The following is a 13767-nucleotide window of genomic DNA, read 5'->3' as shown; positions in this document are numbered from 1 at the left end:
TCGGTTAAGATTAGCGGGCGTGTTCAAGTTACCCGATTATAATGAAACTTGCATAAATCAGCTCCAACGTTAAGAAGTTGAGCCCGATTGGACGTCCAGGTACCTAGAAGCGTGGGTCACGCGACGACCGCCGCGATTTACTTTCGTTCGAGTCGAGGCTTCGGTTTTTGGGCTCGCAACACTTTTAAAGCAGCCAAGAAAGTTTGTGGGGACAGATTCGAACGCTCCCAAAGACATCCAAAATCTTTCATTTGTTTAAAAGAAACGGCTTTGCTAAAGCCATCAATAATCCTCCATAAATATGTGACTGAATAATGTTAAATTATCCCCATGATGCAGAAATCGATGTTGATTGCAAAGTTTGGTATGAAAACAACTACTTTGAAGATTTATCAGCCCTCCATCACAAACCTTTGCATAGCACGAGAACCAAGAAAATTAAACCCAGTGTGACGAGTTTGAATGCGTGTGTGCGTAAGGACGGGTTCCAACAGATTTCTGGGCGAGACAAATTGATGTTCATATTCATATATTTTATATAATGTATATCAAACTAAAACTAATACAGCATCAAACTTAAAAAGGATCAAGAGAAAAAAAGAAAAAACTGAAAACTGAGCAATCCGCTGGCTTGATGAGCAGTGGGTGTTAAAGCCAGGTGAGGGGGGGGGGCGGGCACTGCAGATGCTGCAGGCATCCCGTCACGGCTCATCCCAGCAGCTGACAGCAGGCGGAGGGATGCGGGGGAGGGCGGAGGGGCAGAGAGGCGAGTTTGGAGAAGTCGAGGGAGGAAATACAGGTGGAGATGAAAACGGCAACATCTCTTCTCGCGGTTTATTTTATTTTCCATTATTTATTTTTTTTGTTGTTTTTTTTCCTCTCATTTCAAACACAAAAAACATGTTCTAAAAAAGCAGCCTCGGTGTGTTGAATGTGGACACAAAAGGAACAAGTCCAGTTTTTTTTTGTTATTTTTTTTTCTATGACAAAAGATTTGTCTTCCCAGTCTCTCCATTCTGTTTTTCTCGTACTGTGTTGTGTTGTTGGGAACGTGGAGTTGTAGAGAGAGAGGGAGGGGGGACAGAACGAGAGAGAGGAGGTTCGGGGGAGGTGAATGTTTGGCGGTGTGCTTGTGATACTGTCTTTGCTCCTCTGTGCGACACGTGCACACCAGGCTTTCATGTGCCGCAACCAGGCCGAGGGCAGAGAAGGTTACTTGCACTGTGTGTCACTGGACGTGCATGCCCGCGTGTTTATGTACGTCTGAGAGGATTGCTTTTGTGTGTGTGTGTGTGTGTGTGTGTGTAGTGTAGGCCCGGACTGGTGGGGCCCATGCTCGGTGACTAGTGTGTGTCCAGCCAGTTCATCAGTCAGTCGGTCCTCTCAGCCGTCGGAGGGCCGCTTCCTATTCTTTGGCCTCCAGGAAGAGCGTCTCCTGCGGGAACAGCTTGGCCTCCAGCAGAGTCGACCCGGGGTCCAACTGCGTGATCTGAGGAGACACCAGAAGATGTTGTCAGTCAAAAGGCGTCAAAACGCGGGCCGTAGCTAATGATTAGTTTTGTAATTAATGTGACATTCATTTCTCTCAACAAAAAATCCTTCAGTTAATTAAAACAGTGAAATCACATTTTCCCAGATGGCAAAACATTATATTTAAATTGATTGTTTGACAGTCCATAAAACAGGAATATAGAATCTACAATGGTATAAAACAGAAAAGCAGCAAATCCTTTGAGGAAGCAGAACAAGCAAATGTTTTGTTTTTTTGTAAAAAAAAAAGAAGAAAATAAAATTAATGAGATTTGATTGCAAAAATGTTTCTGCCAACGAACTAATCCATCGACTGACTGACTGTTTCCTCGCTGCTAAATGCCTGATATTCTTCTTCTGTTTCGGCCACATTTGATGAAGAGATTTTGACCAAAGTGCTCTGCGTTGTAGATAGCGGCAACACCAAGAAAGAAACCTTTATAACCTACAGGCCTGTTACACACAATGTCCACTAACCATAAAACATTAACTTCTTTAGTCAGTCACCTTCAGATGTGCTGATATTAGCGTGGACCAGAGCTCCTTTGCCATATTGTCTCACCATGAATGCGATCCAGACAGGAGAAAGGTGGAGCTTTACTGCAGAGTTTAAGTGTGTGTGTGTGTGTGTGTGAGAGAGACAGCGTATTATTCTAATATCATGTTTTTAAAAAACGTCAAGGCAGAAATCTGAGCAGCTACAGCTTCGATTCCCTTAGAGGGGCATCGGGTTTGTTTTCTTAAAAAGGCTCCGACCCAGAACACACTGATGAACAGGATAAGACAAATGCGCGTGTTGTGGAATCAGTTTGGTGTGTGAGAGAGAAAGTAAAGAACAGAGAGAGTTGCTGTGGTGCTTTTTGATGGCTAATAATGCCCGATTTCAGCCGGGACAAAAGGTCAAACAGAAACGTAGAGGCGAGAAACATTTGTGTGCGTTCAGCGCTTTGCACGACAGCCATTGTCGAAGCGCGGAGGAATAATGCAGTACCACCCACAACGGAGGGGATCCAGTTAGCTGACATGAAGGGGGCCTGACCTATGTTTTTCTCTTAGCTTATGTGAGCTAATCACCGGAGGGGTTGTGTTACATCGGGCCAATCTAACACCTGGGCTGAATGAGCGAGGTGGTGTGACACGGAGATGTGTCCAGGGCTTATCTGATGACTGCTGCGTCAGCCCCTCTGATTAGGGCTCCTATTCTAACCTCACAGTGGGATAATTAACCAGCTCCCTGTACCTGCTGTAGAAGGTCGGGGGGGTGGGGGAGAGTGGGGGGGTAAAGCGTGGTAAAGGTCGACCTCACAACAAGCCGGGTGATGGGCCTGAGACAGACTATTGTAGGGAATGAAATGTGAACTCTGACCGTGAACTGATTCCCCTAAAACCACCTTCTGCAGACCCGTTTTCACTTAAACAGTTATTTCATTTTCTGAGCTGAGGAATTTAAGAGATCTTAAAACTGCTCAGCGGTGATAAACGCTGAGTCGACGTTTGCTCCTGAAAAGCTTTTAGTTAAGGAAGGCAGAATTAATAAATCCACCCATTAAAACAGGAAAGGTTAAGAGTGACAAATAAGGAAAAAGGAGGCAAGAGGAATAGGGAAGGTGAGGAGGACGTATCAGCATCAGACGACATATCCGCCTCCCTTGGGTGCCCTGGAAATGTCGGCAGTCTTTGACTCCGTCTTTCATCTCCTTGTCCTCATTTCAACGTGTCACTTAGACCCTTGACTTTCCAGCGGGGTCCCTGGGAGCCCGGCGGCGGCGGCGGCATGCCACGTCAACCCGATGCCCCTCACCTAGTCAGCCGCCTCATGGCACAGCGCCGTGCGAGATGCCGTGCAGGGAGGTAAAATGGTGTGTGTCTCTTCACATGTCTGTGTGTGTTTCTGTGTGTGCATTTTACCAACAGAGCCGCGGCGCTCGTCTTCCCACCTCTGCAGCAGCGCGTGGCAAGCGGCCGCCATGCTAATGAACCCGGCGGGCCTGCGATGACGCCGCAGCATCAGGTAGGAGTAAGTGGAGCTTTGGGGTGGAGCAGGTGTGTGCAGACGTGTGTCTGTGGTCTACATACAGGTCTGCGTGTGTGCGTGTGTGCGCTCCTTGTGAAGCTCGGGGTGGGAGTTTGTGCACTGGGTTCGTGCACCAGAGGGGAGTGGGGGGGGGGGGGGCAGCATCTGACTCTCAAAAAGAAAGTAGGGAAACAAGATGCCACACTGACACAGGAGACGGGTGCCATCGGTGATTGTTTACATTGTTATCCAATTAACAGACCATAAGCATGGAGGCATCTGTCAACAAACAAAGCTGTTGTTTTTCCTCTGCTTTGGCTAAGCCATTTCCCTCCTCCTGTGCCTGCACAGCCATGCATGCATGCATACATCCATACATACATACACAGGACAGACACAATCTAGCTTTGCAGTTTGTTTTTGAAACTTGAGTCAATATTATTTTCAACCGGGCAATTTAGATCAAATCCCTCAGCATATTAGGGACAGACTATTTTGAAAAATGATATCAATTGGCAAAGATTTTCCATCCATCAAAATAGCATTTGGGAGGAAAAAAAAAAGCTTTTCCAGAAATTAATTAAAAATACACAAAGAGAATAAACACTCAATAGAACAAAAGCAAAATCCAAAAGAGGTTATACAATATCTAGAGGCTCGGCATTAAAAAGCCTAATTTAAAAACTGGAACCAATCAAAACACAGATGGTGCTTCTCGGCAATCTTTGATATTTTGTCTTCACTTTCCTGTGAAAAACTGAATGACATTAAATAACCAGCTAATATCAACCCCGTGTATTTGGCATTATCAAATAGCACACTTCAACGGTCAAAACCACATAATTAGCACTTAACGTGCAGTTTAACATAATAACCATAACTGTGGGACACTTGATTAAAATGAATAAAATACCCTGATAAAAAAAGGAGGCGGCGCTGAGCGATGCTGAGCCGTGAAAGAAAAGAAAGGGAAAATAAACACAGGCCCTCAAGATGTCCGCTTCCAACATAATCAAACGTGCAGCTGAAATAACGCATTTTTAATGAAGCCATTACAGGCCCAACTATGTTAATTAAAACCAAATAACTTGTCTGTTTTAAACTTGTGTTGTCAAGTGTTTATTTGGCCAATTACAAAAGCAGTGGGGGATCATTATCTGCTGCCAGGAGCGTTGACAGCACGTAGCGCCGGGGCGTGAACAGAAAGGAGCCGACCAGAATGCGGCACTTCAAAAGGTACAAATGCGCCGCGCAGACCGGACAGGGAGGGGGGGGAGAAAAACTGTGAATGGGTAAGAAGAGAAAAGGAGAGAGCGGGCCAAAAGGAGGGAAAATACAGAAACACGATTAAAGAGTGAATGCTTTAAAAATGTATTTAATGCAGAATTTTTGTTAAAGACAAAAAAAAAATTGGTATGGTGGGAGGGGGCGGGGGGGGGGGTGAGAAGGCATATGGAGGATACAAAGGCTGGGGAGCAAAACAAAAGTCTAATTGAGCAGGGAGGTAGAGAAGCAGGGGGAGAAGGAAAGAGGAGGGAAAAGGGAGACGGAGGGAGGGAAAGCTGGGAGGCTTTGAGACCCTGACGGCACAACTCAAGACTTCAACGTTACAAATGTTAATCCAACAAATGACTGAAATCAAAAATGACTTTTGTTCTTCCCAAATTATTTTTTCCCCCAAAAATGGACTCTTTTGCCGTCCTGGAGATTTCAAGAACCAAGGAATATTCAAAAGAAAAATGTGTCAACGCGTGTCGCTTTTGTTTCATACGGGATCCCAGTTGGCCTTCAAACTCGTTGTGTTGTCAAATCATTCATTTTGTTTGAACGCGTCCTAAAGATCCAAGTGAAGAGACGACCGGCGAGGGCCGTTTATGAGCCGAGGTCCCCTAGAAACCGGCCTCCATGTTGTCCACGGAGCCATGTTTCACACTGAAACTGCTTACGTGGAGAGATTATTATAAGAACAGTTCTGCAGAAGACACTTCAGGGAGTGAAACTGCTTATTAAATAATCGCCGGCGTTCTTCCTGCGAACTGGATTCTCAAAACACCCGAAACATAAAACACACCCGCATGACAGATGTAAAAGCTATTTCGGTCCAGCGCTCGGCCTCGTCCCAGCCGCTGTTTATTTGTCCTGCGTCTCGGGTTTTTGTCTAAGAAGCAGATCGGGCCGAACTCACCAGCGGAGCTGGAAGACGGATTAAGTGAGGGCGAAATAAAGCACACACAGTGTCACAGTGAGAAAAAAAGGAGTACGGCGGTCTGACAGTGTTTTGGTGCCAATGAGCAGCCAGGCAGGAAGAGCCGACGTCCAATTATTATACCGGCAGTCTAAACACGCTCACCGCGAGCCGCGGAAAGAAGACCTCGGGCCTTTCGACAGCGGTTTGTGCTCAACTCAAAGTATCAAGAAAAGAAAAAAAAAGAGGAAATTCTTGAATGGAGAGGCGAAAACTGAAACACTAAAAGTCTCCCCCTCCTTCCTCAAACTCGCTGACAGCCATCGGAACGAAGGGTTAGCTCCCTGAGCACGGCTAAGCCTAGAACAAATGATGCCAGTGTAAGGCCTGCTGTAGTGCTGAAGAGATAAGCCACAGATACCAAATGTTGGGGAACAGACAAGAGTCCAAAAATTCAAGACTAATACAGTTATCGGCAGATTTAAAAGAAGAAAAAAGAAAACGCGGTTGGAATTGATGATGATTTACAAAGTCTGCACACACTGGATGATACAATACAGCCCTTTCCCCAGGTCGATAATGGTGTAGTTTTACCCAAAAGCATCAAACACAACCCGGGCCAATGGGCCGGTTGTACGCAGAGGAAATAAAAAAGGCAGCTCGCGAGCAGCGAAGCGACAAAAGAAAGAGTGACGCCGCACAAAGCCGGCGAAAACTCGCAAAGGGAAAGAAGGTTTCAACAGTTGTGCAGCATTACAAATGCAATAGTGGTCTATCCTCGGTCTTCTGATCCTGGCAGAGCAACAGTGAGAGCGTCTGGACGGGATGGAGGCTTTCTGTGCTCCCTCTCATTTAATTACAACGCAGAGCTGCGGGATTAGACGGGGGGCCTGTGTTCACAGCCTCGCACTGGCACCGCCGCCGAGCTGCTTCGCGCCTCTCTCTCCCCCCCCTCCCCAAAATCTCTCTCGCCTTTCCCTCTACTGGAATCATCTCCCATCGTCTTCTTTTTAATAACGTCCCCACTTGTCTTCTCCATCCTTCCCTCTTTCAGACTGTTTCTCCGATTAAATCTTTTCTTTGTTTAAGCTTTTGTCTTCTCTGTTTTCCTTTTCGACTACTTCTGCAGTCGCCGTTCCCCCTCGTCGCTCCTCCGCCCCTCTAATCCGCCCATCCTGTTTTTGCCGAAATTTCATCTGCGATGCAGACACATCTTTATCTCTGTCTCAAACACATGTTTACTCTTGATTATAAAGAGACAACTGTGAATCCTTTAAGTGACAAAGTTGTGAGCGGGGCATGTGTTTGCTTGAAAATATTTGTGCATGTGTTGAAGTGTGTGATTGTGACGAAAACGGAGAGTGTGAGCTACGTGTTAATGTGTGCGCTAGTTTGAGGTGTTTGTGCCCTGGCGGTCTCTGCAGACTACTGTGGCACACTGCCTGGGCAAGCCTACGCACACACACACACACACCTCTATACAACCAACACCACACACACCCCTCCACATACACTCCTCTCTTGATTAATGGAAATCCCATTTTTGTTTCCAGCAGCATGGCTAATTAAACTGGTGGTTAAAACAGAGCTGATTAGCGCTCCGCCACGCCGCGCGGCGGCTCGGCCCCTCTAATGACGGCCTGTCGACGGCGGAGTGCTGCTGGGCGTCAGCGGAAGAGCCACAGAGAATACTGCTGACAACTGTATCCTACCACAGTCACAGTGGGCCGTACCCACAGTGGGCCGATAGCAATTCATTTTCACGGACCAACACGGGGTGCGCAGGTGGACGGGATGGGCGGCGGCCTCGGCTCGCTCCGTCGCAGGTACGGGTAAACAAAAAGCAGCCAGGCACGAAAGCACTGTGAAAAACAAAAAGGCAGCGACACAAAGCGAGAAAAATGATAATTAAAACAGCCGCAACAGATTGTCTCAACTATCGTGCTGCTCCCGCCTGAGGTGCAGCAAAGGGGGGCTGCAGGGGAGAAGCCAATTACAGCCGTGGATCCCTGCGGCAGAGACGGTAGCTGTGGCCGCGAAGGACACTTAGTGACCCGCAGCTACTCCACTGCGGCGAGGACGCGTCGGGACGCGCCGGCGTTACACCGGCACGTACAGAAGTATTTTGGCTCCCTAGAGGAAGAGAGGAACACTCACATTTCTACGAGGGAAGGTGGTGAGGAGCTTGAACTCTTCGAAGGGGAATCCCTTGGAGGCCACAAAGTCGAAGAGGACCTGCAGCTTGCAGCTGCCGAGGAAGCGCCTTTCCAGGAACTGGCCGCTTGGCGTGCGGACTCGCAGTTTGCTGATTTGCTCCGCTGAGTCCTCGTCCGGCTCCGCTGGTAGGGTCTGCTCCAACGACAGGCGGATGGCCTGCAAGAATTGTTGGACTTTGGTCAGTGCGGCGGATGGACAACGGTCATAACGAGAGAAAAGGGTCAAATTAGCCTAATTGTTGAAACGCGGATTTCCTTGTTTGAAGAGAACAAAGCAAAAACACGAGCCTCCTCCAGAAGACGTTTTTCCTCCCCTCACAAGATGATGCATCCCCCATTCTGTGGATACTAATAGATAGACTAACAGATCCCCCATTTGTTTACATACAAGTGCTGCAAAAAATGTAAACCACCAAAAGGTAAAAGACACATATTGATAAAAAAAATAATTTTATAGTTGCCGCAGGAAGCTTATTCAAAGTCCTCTGAAACTGAATAAAACCGGACCACCTGGCCCTCTGTTTTTTTAGTCAATACAAGGCAGAAATGAAACAGCAACGCTGGCGATGATGACGACACACTACCCAAACAAGTGTGAGAGGCGAGCCAAGGAGTTGCTCCCAGAGTCTGATTGCAGAACTGTTGCCTCACGTTAATTAAAGGCTCTCCTTGTCCTCAGAATGTTATTGAATTAGTGGCCCTGCGTATCACCCTGTTCCCTACAGCCTAGTGCGCCTCCGAAGGTTGCCAAGTAGCACTTCGGCATTCTAAAGACAAGCCAAGTGCTTCACGCCTCCTTGCCGCCGCTCGGCCTTTTAGGGAAATCGGAGATTGCACATGTTGAATGTCTCGGCCGTCGACGGCGGAAACCTTAAAAGTCTTTGTTTCATCAGACCTGATATTAAAAGACACAACGTACGGTCACAGCTCAAAGACCACAACCAACTGTGCTCCTCCACGCCAGAGGCAATCAGTTCTCCCGTGCTCCAAACATCAGCTGCTCCCAGGCGCCTCCCTCCTCAACCCCCTCTCCTCCCCCCCGACTTGTTGTTCCTGTTTGGCCAGCCGGGGAGCATATGCTGTGACAACACGCCACGGCTTTATTTACAAACCATAATGCAATTATATTTCATAAGAGTGTACAACAGTAGCTCATTAGCAGCTTCTGGTGTTGGGTGGGCCGGGTAGCACGCGTGCCGCTCCACCATCAGCTCCCCCAGGTACAAGAGCTGATGCTGACTGAGTTAAAGGGCTCCCCGGGGACGGACACACATATAAACACACACACAATAGACAAGCGTATGTGTGTGCGTGCGTGCGCGGGGACAGGGGGGGGGGGGCGGGGTGCACACATGCAGACGGGTAAGAGGTAGCGTCCCTCAAGAAGCCACAGGACACGCGTCTGGTCGAGCCTCGGGCCGCGCAAATAATCAGGAGCATCTATCGCTCCATTTATCTGCCTCCCCAGCTCGGCTCGGCTAACCGCAGAAAGCAAACAGATGACGGGTGGTGGTGGTTGGGGGGGGGGTGCACCTGACAGCCACACAACTGTATGCTAAGATCCCTGAAGGAGGTAAATAGTAAAGTCAACCAACACAGGTGCATGCACATGCACATACACCCCCCCCCACCCCCAGGCCTCCATTCACCAGCTCCTGCTTTCATCTCACAAAAGGCACAGAATCTCAGAGAAAGCGTTTCCCGCTAACGTTGTGCCGCTCTCTGGGGGCAACCAATGTTTTTGTTGTGTCTGAAATGAACACGACTAGATAACTACCTCATCGGTAGACTTCAAGAACAGGAAGGAGATTTGTTGAGCACAGAGGTAAAAACAGTTTCCTCGGAGTACTCGTAGGACGTGTAAAGTGCAACAACATTGCATTTTTAGTGAAAATATGTATCAATATCAGGGTAAAATAACGAACCCCGGCACAGTATTCGGAGATATTGATCTCGATTTAAGGATATTAGAAGTCGTTGATGATAGGTGACAACATAATAAGCCTGGAGCCAAAGAAGTAGGTGCCACTGTGTGCATGTGAGACACCCTGGAAACCATTGGATACGAGTAGGCAACACAACGCCAATACGGCCGTTTAAAACACACAACCGTGCACACACACACACACACACACACGGTGTGGTCGGTGGACTACAGTGATATAATTAAGAAGGCCCGACACGGGGCTCCTTTGTTGTCGTCTGTTTACCTTAAGTGACGAATAACCCGAGCGCGCTGGGTCACCCAATACCTCCCGGGGCCCCACCGTTGGGTAAACAACATTAAGCCGGACTACACTGTATGAATATAGACTGTATTACAACATTGGTGCCATCTTCACAGACAAATTATCGTTTTTCTTCCTGCTTGCGTGACAGTGTGCGTGTCTGCCTTGGTGTGACTCTGTGTGTGTGTGTGTGTGTTTGCCCCCTCCTCGCATACAATAATTGTTTTGGGGTGAATATGCGTGTTTGCTTAGGTTGTGTTTGTGCACAAGCCTGTGTACGTGAATTGCCTCAGTCTTTTGTTCACTCGGGTTTCAATATGTCTCTGTGTGTGCCGCCCCAATGTAAAGCAGTCAAACAGAACAATAACTGTGTGCATGCGAGGTGACATCAGCGGGGACGCGCCTCGCTGTAATTAGAATATTCGATTCTTCTGAAGCTGCTGTGTGCCTGATGGCCCACACGACGCACGCCTTCGCCCACAACCGCAGTCTAATTGACTTATTGTGAAATGGAAAAAAAAAAAGGCCCACAGCGCAAACATATTCCTCTTCCGCCTTGTGCTGATCGAGTCGGTTTATTCGTTCAGGTGAATTGCCTGAGAGCATGATGTGCGCACGGCGGTTCTTCTCACCTCCTTCTCGTCCTCCTGCTCCTTTCTCATCCGTTCCAGGCGGACCTGCTCGGCCTCCTCTTTCTCTTGTGCTTCTCTCTGAACAAGGAAAAGTAATCAGCGGATTAAATGGCCTCGAAATGAGACTTGGAATCTTTTAATAGTTGTACTTAGAATTAGACATCAAAGTAACTTTTTTTTAGACATTTCATTAACTAAAACGAATAAAAGATGGGAAAAAACAATAGGAAATCCAGAATGACTGTTGGAAAGACGACTCAATGATCCTGAAATGTGCCTTATCATTTTCTACCATGTGATTAATCTATGAAACGTGTAGTTTCATCCATTTCATTAATATACCTTTTGTGCCAAATAGCAGCAAACTACAAATTACCACAGTTACTCCACAGTATTAAAATTTGAGTGGCAACACAAATTAGTTAAAATGAGAAAATATAATGCCGGTTTAAAAAAATAAAAAAAGGCACAGTGGCGCTTTTTATTCATTGTTATTTCCCCGTTGGCTGGAATTGAAGCAGCAGGTATTGTTCCCGGGTCCCACTACGACGGCACATTCTCCACACGCCAGCTCGTACTCACAAACCGCCACGCCGGCTTGTGCACCACGACAAACCCAAGAGCGTTGTACCTTTTTACGGTCGGCCTCTAGAGACACGCGGTAGGCCTCGTCCTGTTCCCTCTTCACCGTTTCTCTGGCCTCGCGCTCGTCCTGGGTGGAGGGGAGGAAAAAGAATGTGCTCTTTTCATTAACCGACAACATGAGGGACAACAGGGAGACACACGGGGACAAAACATCCGGGGGCGAGTGTGGGAGGTGGGGGGAGAGAGAGAGCCGGGCGACGGGAAAATGCAGGATGTCAAATGCGGTAGCGTACAAACACCAGGTATGAAAGCGGAGCACCAGAGGGGATTCATTGTGACCGTGCTGTCATTTACCAGACCCCGAGCCTCCTTTATGTTTCCTCCTCTCAGTTTCACCGTACCCTTTTCTCTTTCATTCTCTTCGCCTCTCTCCGTGTTTGTACAGAGGGAGAGGGGACAGGCGGCCCTTCTCTTCCTACCTGCTGTGGCTACAAAGTGTTTCATAAAGCCGGGGACTAAATACGAGTGGCCATTGTGTTAATGGTGCGCGGCCATTCCTTTTTTTTTTTCATTTTCTGAAGGCCCATGCTGTGTGCCGGCCCGGATGCGGCAAAGGAAGCTTCATTGTGACGGTCGGAGGGCTACTGTGCAGCGAAGCAAAACGGACAGTGTGCATTGTTGCATTCAAACAGAAAATGCAAAGGATACATTTGTGCTTTTGGCCCGCATAATAGATGGACATTGAAAGGAAACTGTAAAAGAATGGCAGAGAGGCACAAAAGCATCAAAAGTGGCCACCTTCAATAGACCGGCCCCGAGTCACGCAAACAAGGGCCACAAAAGATCACGTTTGATACCCACTTTGCACTGTTGTAATGTGTTTTCAGATGCACCATCTGCCTTCAATGAAATAATGCGCATGAGAAGCACGACATGAAAACATTAGCCTCAAAAACAACGCAATGTAAAGATCTGGTCTTAAAAAAAAAAAAAAAGGGGACAACTTTTGTGCATCTATATTTAAAAAAATGACATGTAACATATACATCACCTACACATATTTGCGTGTCTCTGCGGTTCTAATAAACTCCTGTTACAGTGGTCACAATTCCGAACGGCAGATCTGTCGTTGTCTGTGTTGCTTAAAGCAATTTCATTGGGACAAATAGTTGATGTGATTTTTTTGTTTGTTTTTGGACGGCACCGGGCCCATTGTGGCTCACTCTCAATTCACAGCGGGACAGTCCACAACAAACCTCATCACAGGTCCTTTCTGCGCTCCTCTGACGTTGTGTTCTATTCGATTCCCTCTAATATCAGAAGAATTACATCATTGGTGCTCTTGACCACTGCGCAAACGGACCCGACACACGCGGACCACAACGCGGTGAGTCGTCTCTTACTAATTACTGAGCTAAAACACAGACAACCGGTGGGGGGGTTTCTGGGGGGGTGACTGGCGAGTACAATGCGGCGGTCCAGCTGCTCCGCTTTCAGACGGACACAAAAGTCACTGCCTGAGAGGAATGTCTGGGTTGAGTGGACGTCTGCGTTCGTGTCGGAGTTTGTCTTTGGAAAGGTGAGGTGGGGTGGGGGGGGGGGGGGGGAGGGGGGGGCAGGAAAAGTGAAAGATGTTTTTGCCGATGCCTCAGAGGTGACGGCTGACTTCCCCTCAGAGATGGGACAGGGCCTGTCAGATACAGGATATACTTAAATCCTGCGGTTATTGGTACTAATCGGGAATAATCACACTGGAACATTACGCTCTCACCCTGAATTATACGCTTCACGTTGTCTTTTTGACATTTTTACGAGTGGTTTCCTTCTGACAGGCCACACCTGGGTAATTAACACACTATTACAGCCTTGAGAACCGCTTTACTGAAGTCTTGTAGCGTAACACAGCCAGTTGTTGCAACGATTAGAAAAGACGCGCTGACAGCACACTGATAAAACACAACCTCATTGCGTAGGTACCATAAAGAGAAAAAAATCACCATGCAAAAAGTAGAAACAAGCGCAATTCGTTTTATGCATGGTTTTTAAGATGACATAACGAGCATATGTGCCATTATATCAAAACTAAAAAGTTTTAATACTTGAAAATATTACTGAATGAGGTCAACATAGAACGAAAGGTAGTCAACCAAAAGCATTTTCTGGTATCCGTGTAATTAACACTGAAAACGTGAGTGAGCGTGAAGCAACAGTCCCTCATGAGTCAGTCTGATCTGACACATGAACATACTCTGAATACCTCCTGTCTCTTCTTTACCCCGATGACTTTTTGATGTGTGACAATCAAAAAATGAAACCAGAACATTGTGGCAATAGGATGACGAGGGTGTTGGTGTGTGCGTGCGTCTTACAACAACAG

The 13767-nt window shown here is 47.4% G+C and overlaps 1 protein-coding gene across 2 annotated transcripts in view; it reads right to left on the bottom strand.

Moving 5' to 3' along the window:
* Positions 1–512: 512 nt before the first annotated feature.
* The window catches only part of faf1 (Fas (TNFRSF6) associated factor 1), a 49516-nt gene continuing 36261 nt past the window's right edge, over positions 513–13767 (bottom strand). The window contains exons 16-19 of one of the 2 annotated variants that reach the window (XM_040184657.2): positions 11437–11517; positions 10806–10883; positions 7887–8102; positions 513–1489 (exon numbers count right to left, since the gene is read on the bottom strand). In XM_040184657.2, coding sequence (XP_040040591.1) covers positions 1406–1489; positions 7887–8102; positions 10806–10883; positions 11437–11517 — 459 coding nt within the window. In that variant the 3' untranslated portion in view covers positions 513–1405. Of the gene's footprint in view, positions 1490–7444; positions 7592–7886; positions 8103–10805; positions 10884–11436; positions 11518–13767 lie in introns of those variants that run through there. The other variant, XM_078108455.1, reaches the window with a different exon arrangement.

This window comes from Gasterosteus aculeatus, chromosome 8, assembly GCF_964276395.1.
Source record: "Gasterosteus aculeatus chromosome 8, fGasAcu3.hap1.1, whole genome shotgun sequence".
Lineage (NCBI taxonomy): Eukaryota > Metazoa > Chordata > Actinopteri > Perciformes > Gasterosteidae > Gasterosteus > Gasterosteus aculeatus.
Note: the sequence above shows the minus strand (reverse complement) of the source record. Positions and strands in the feature narration are given on the sequence as shown.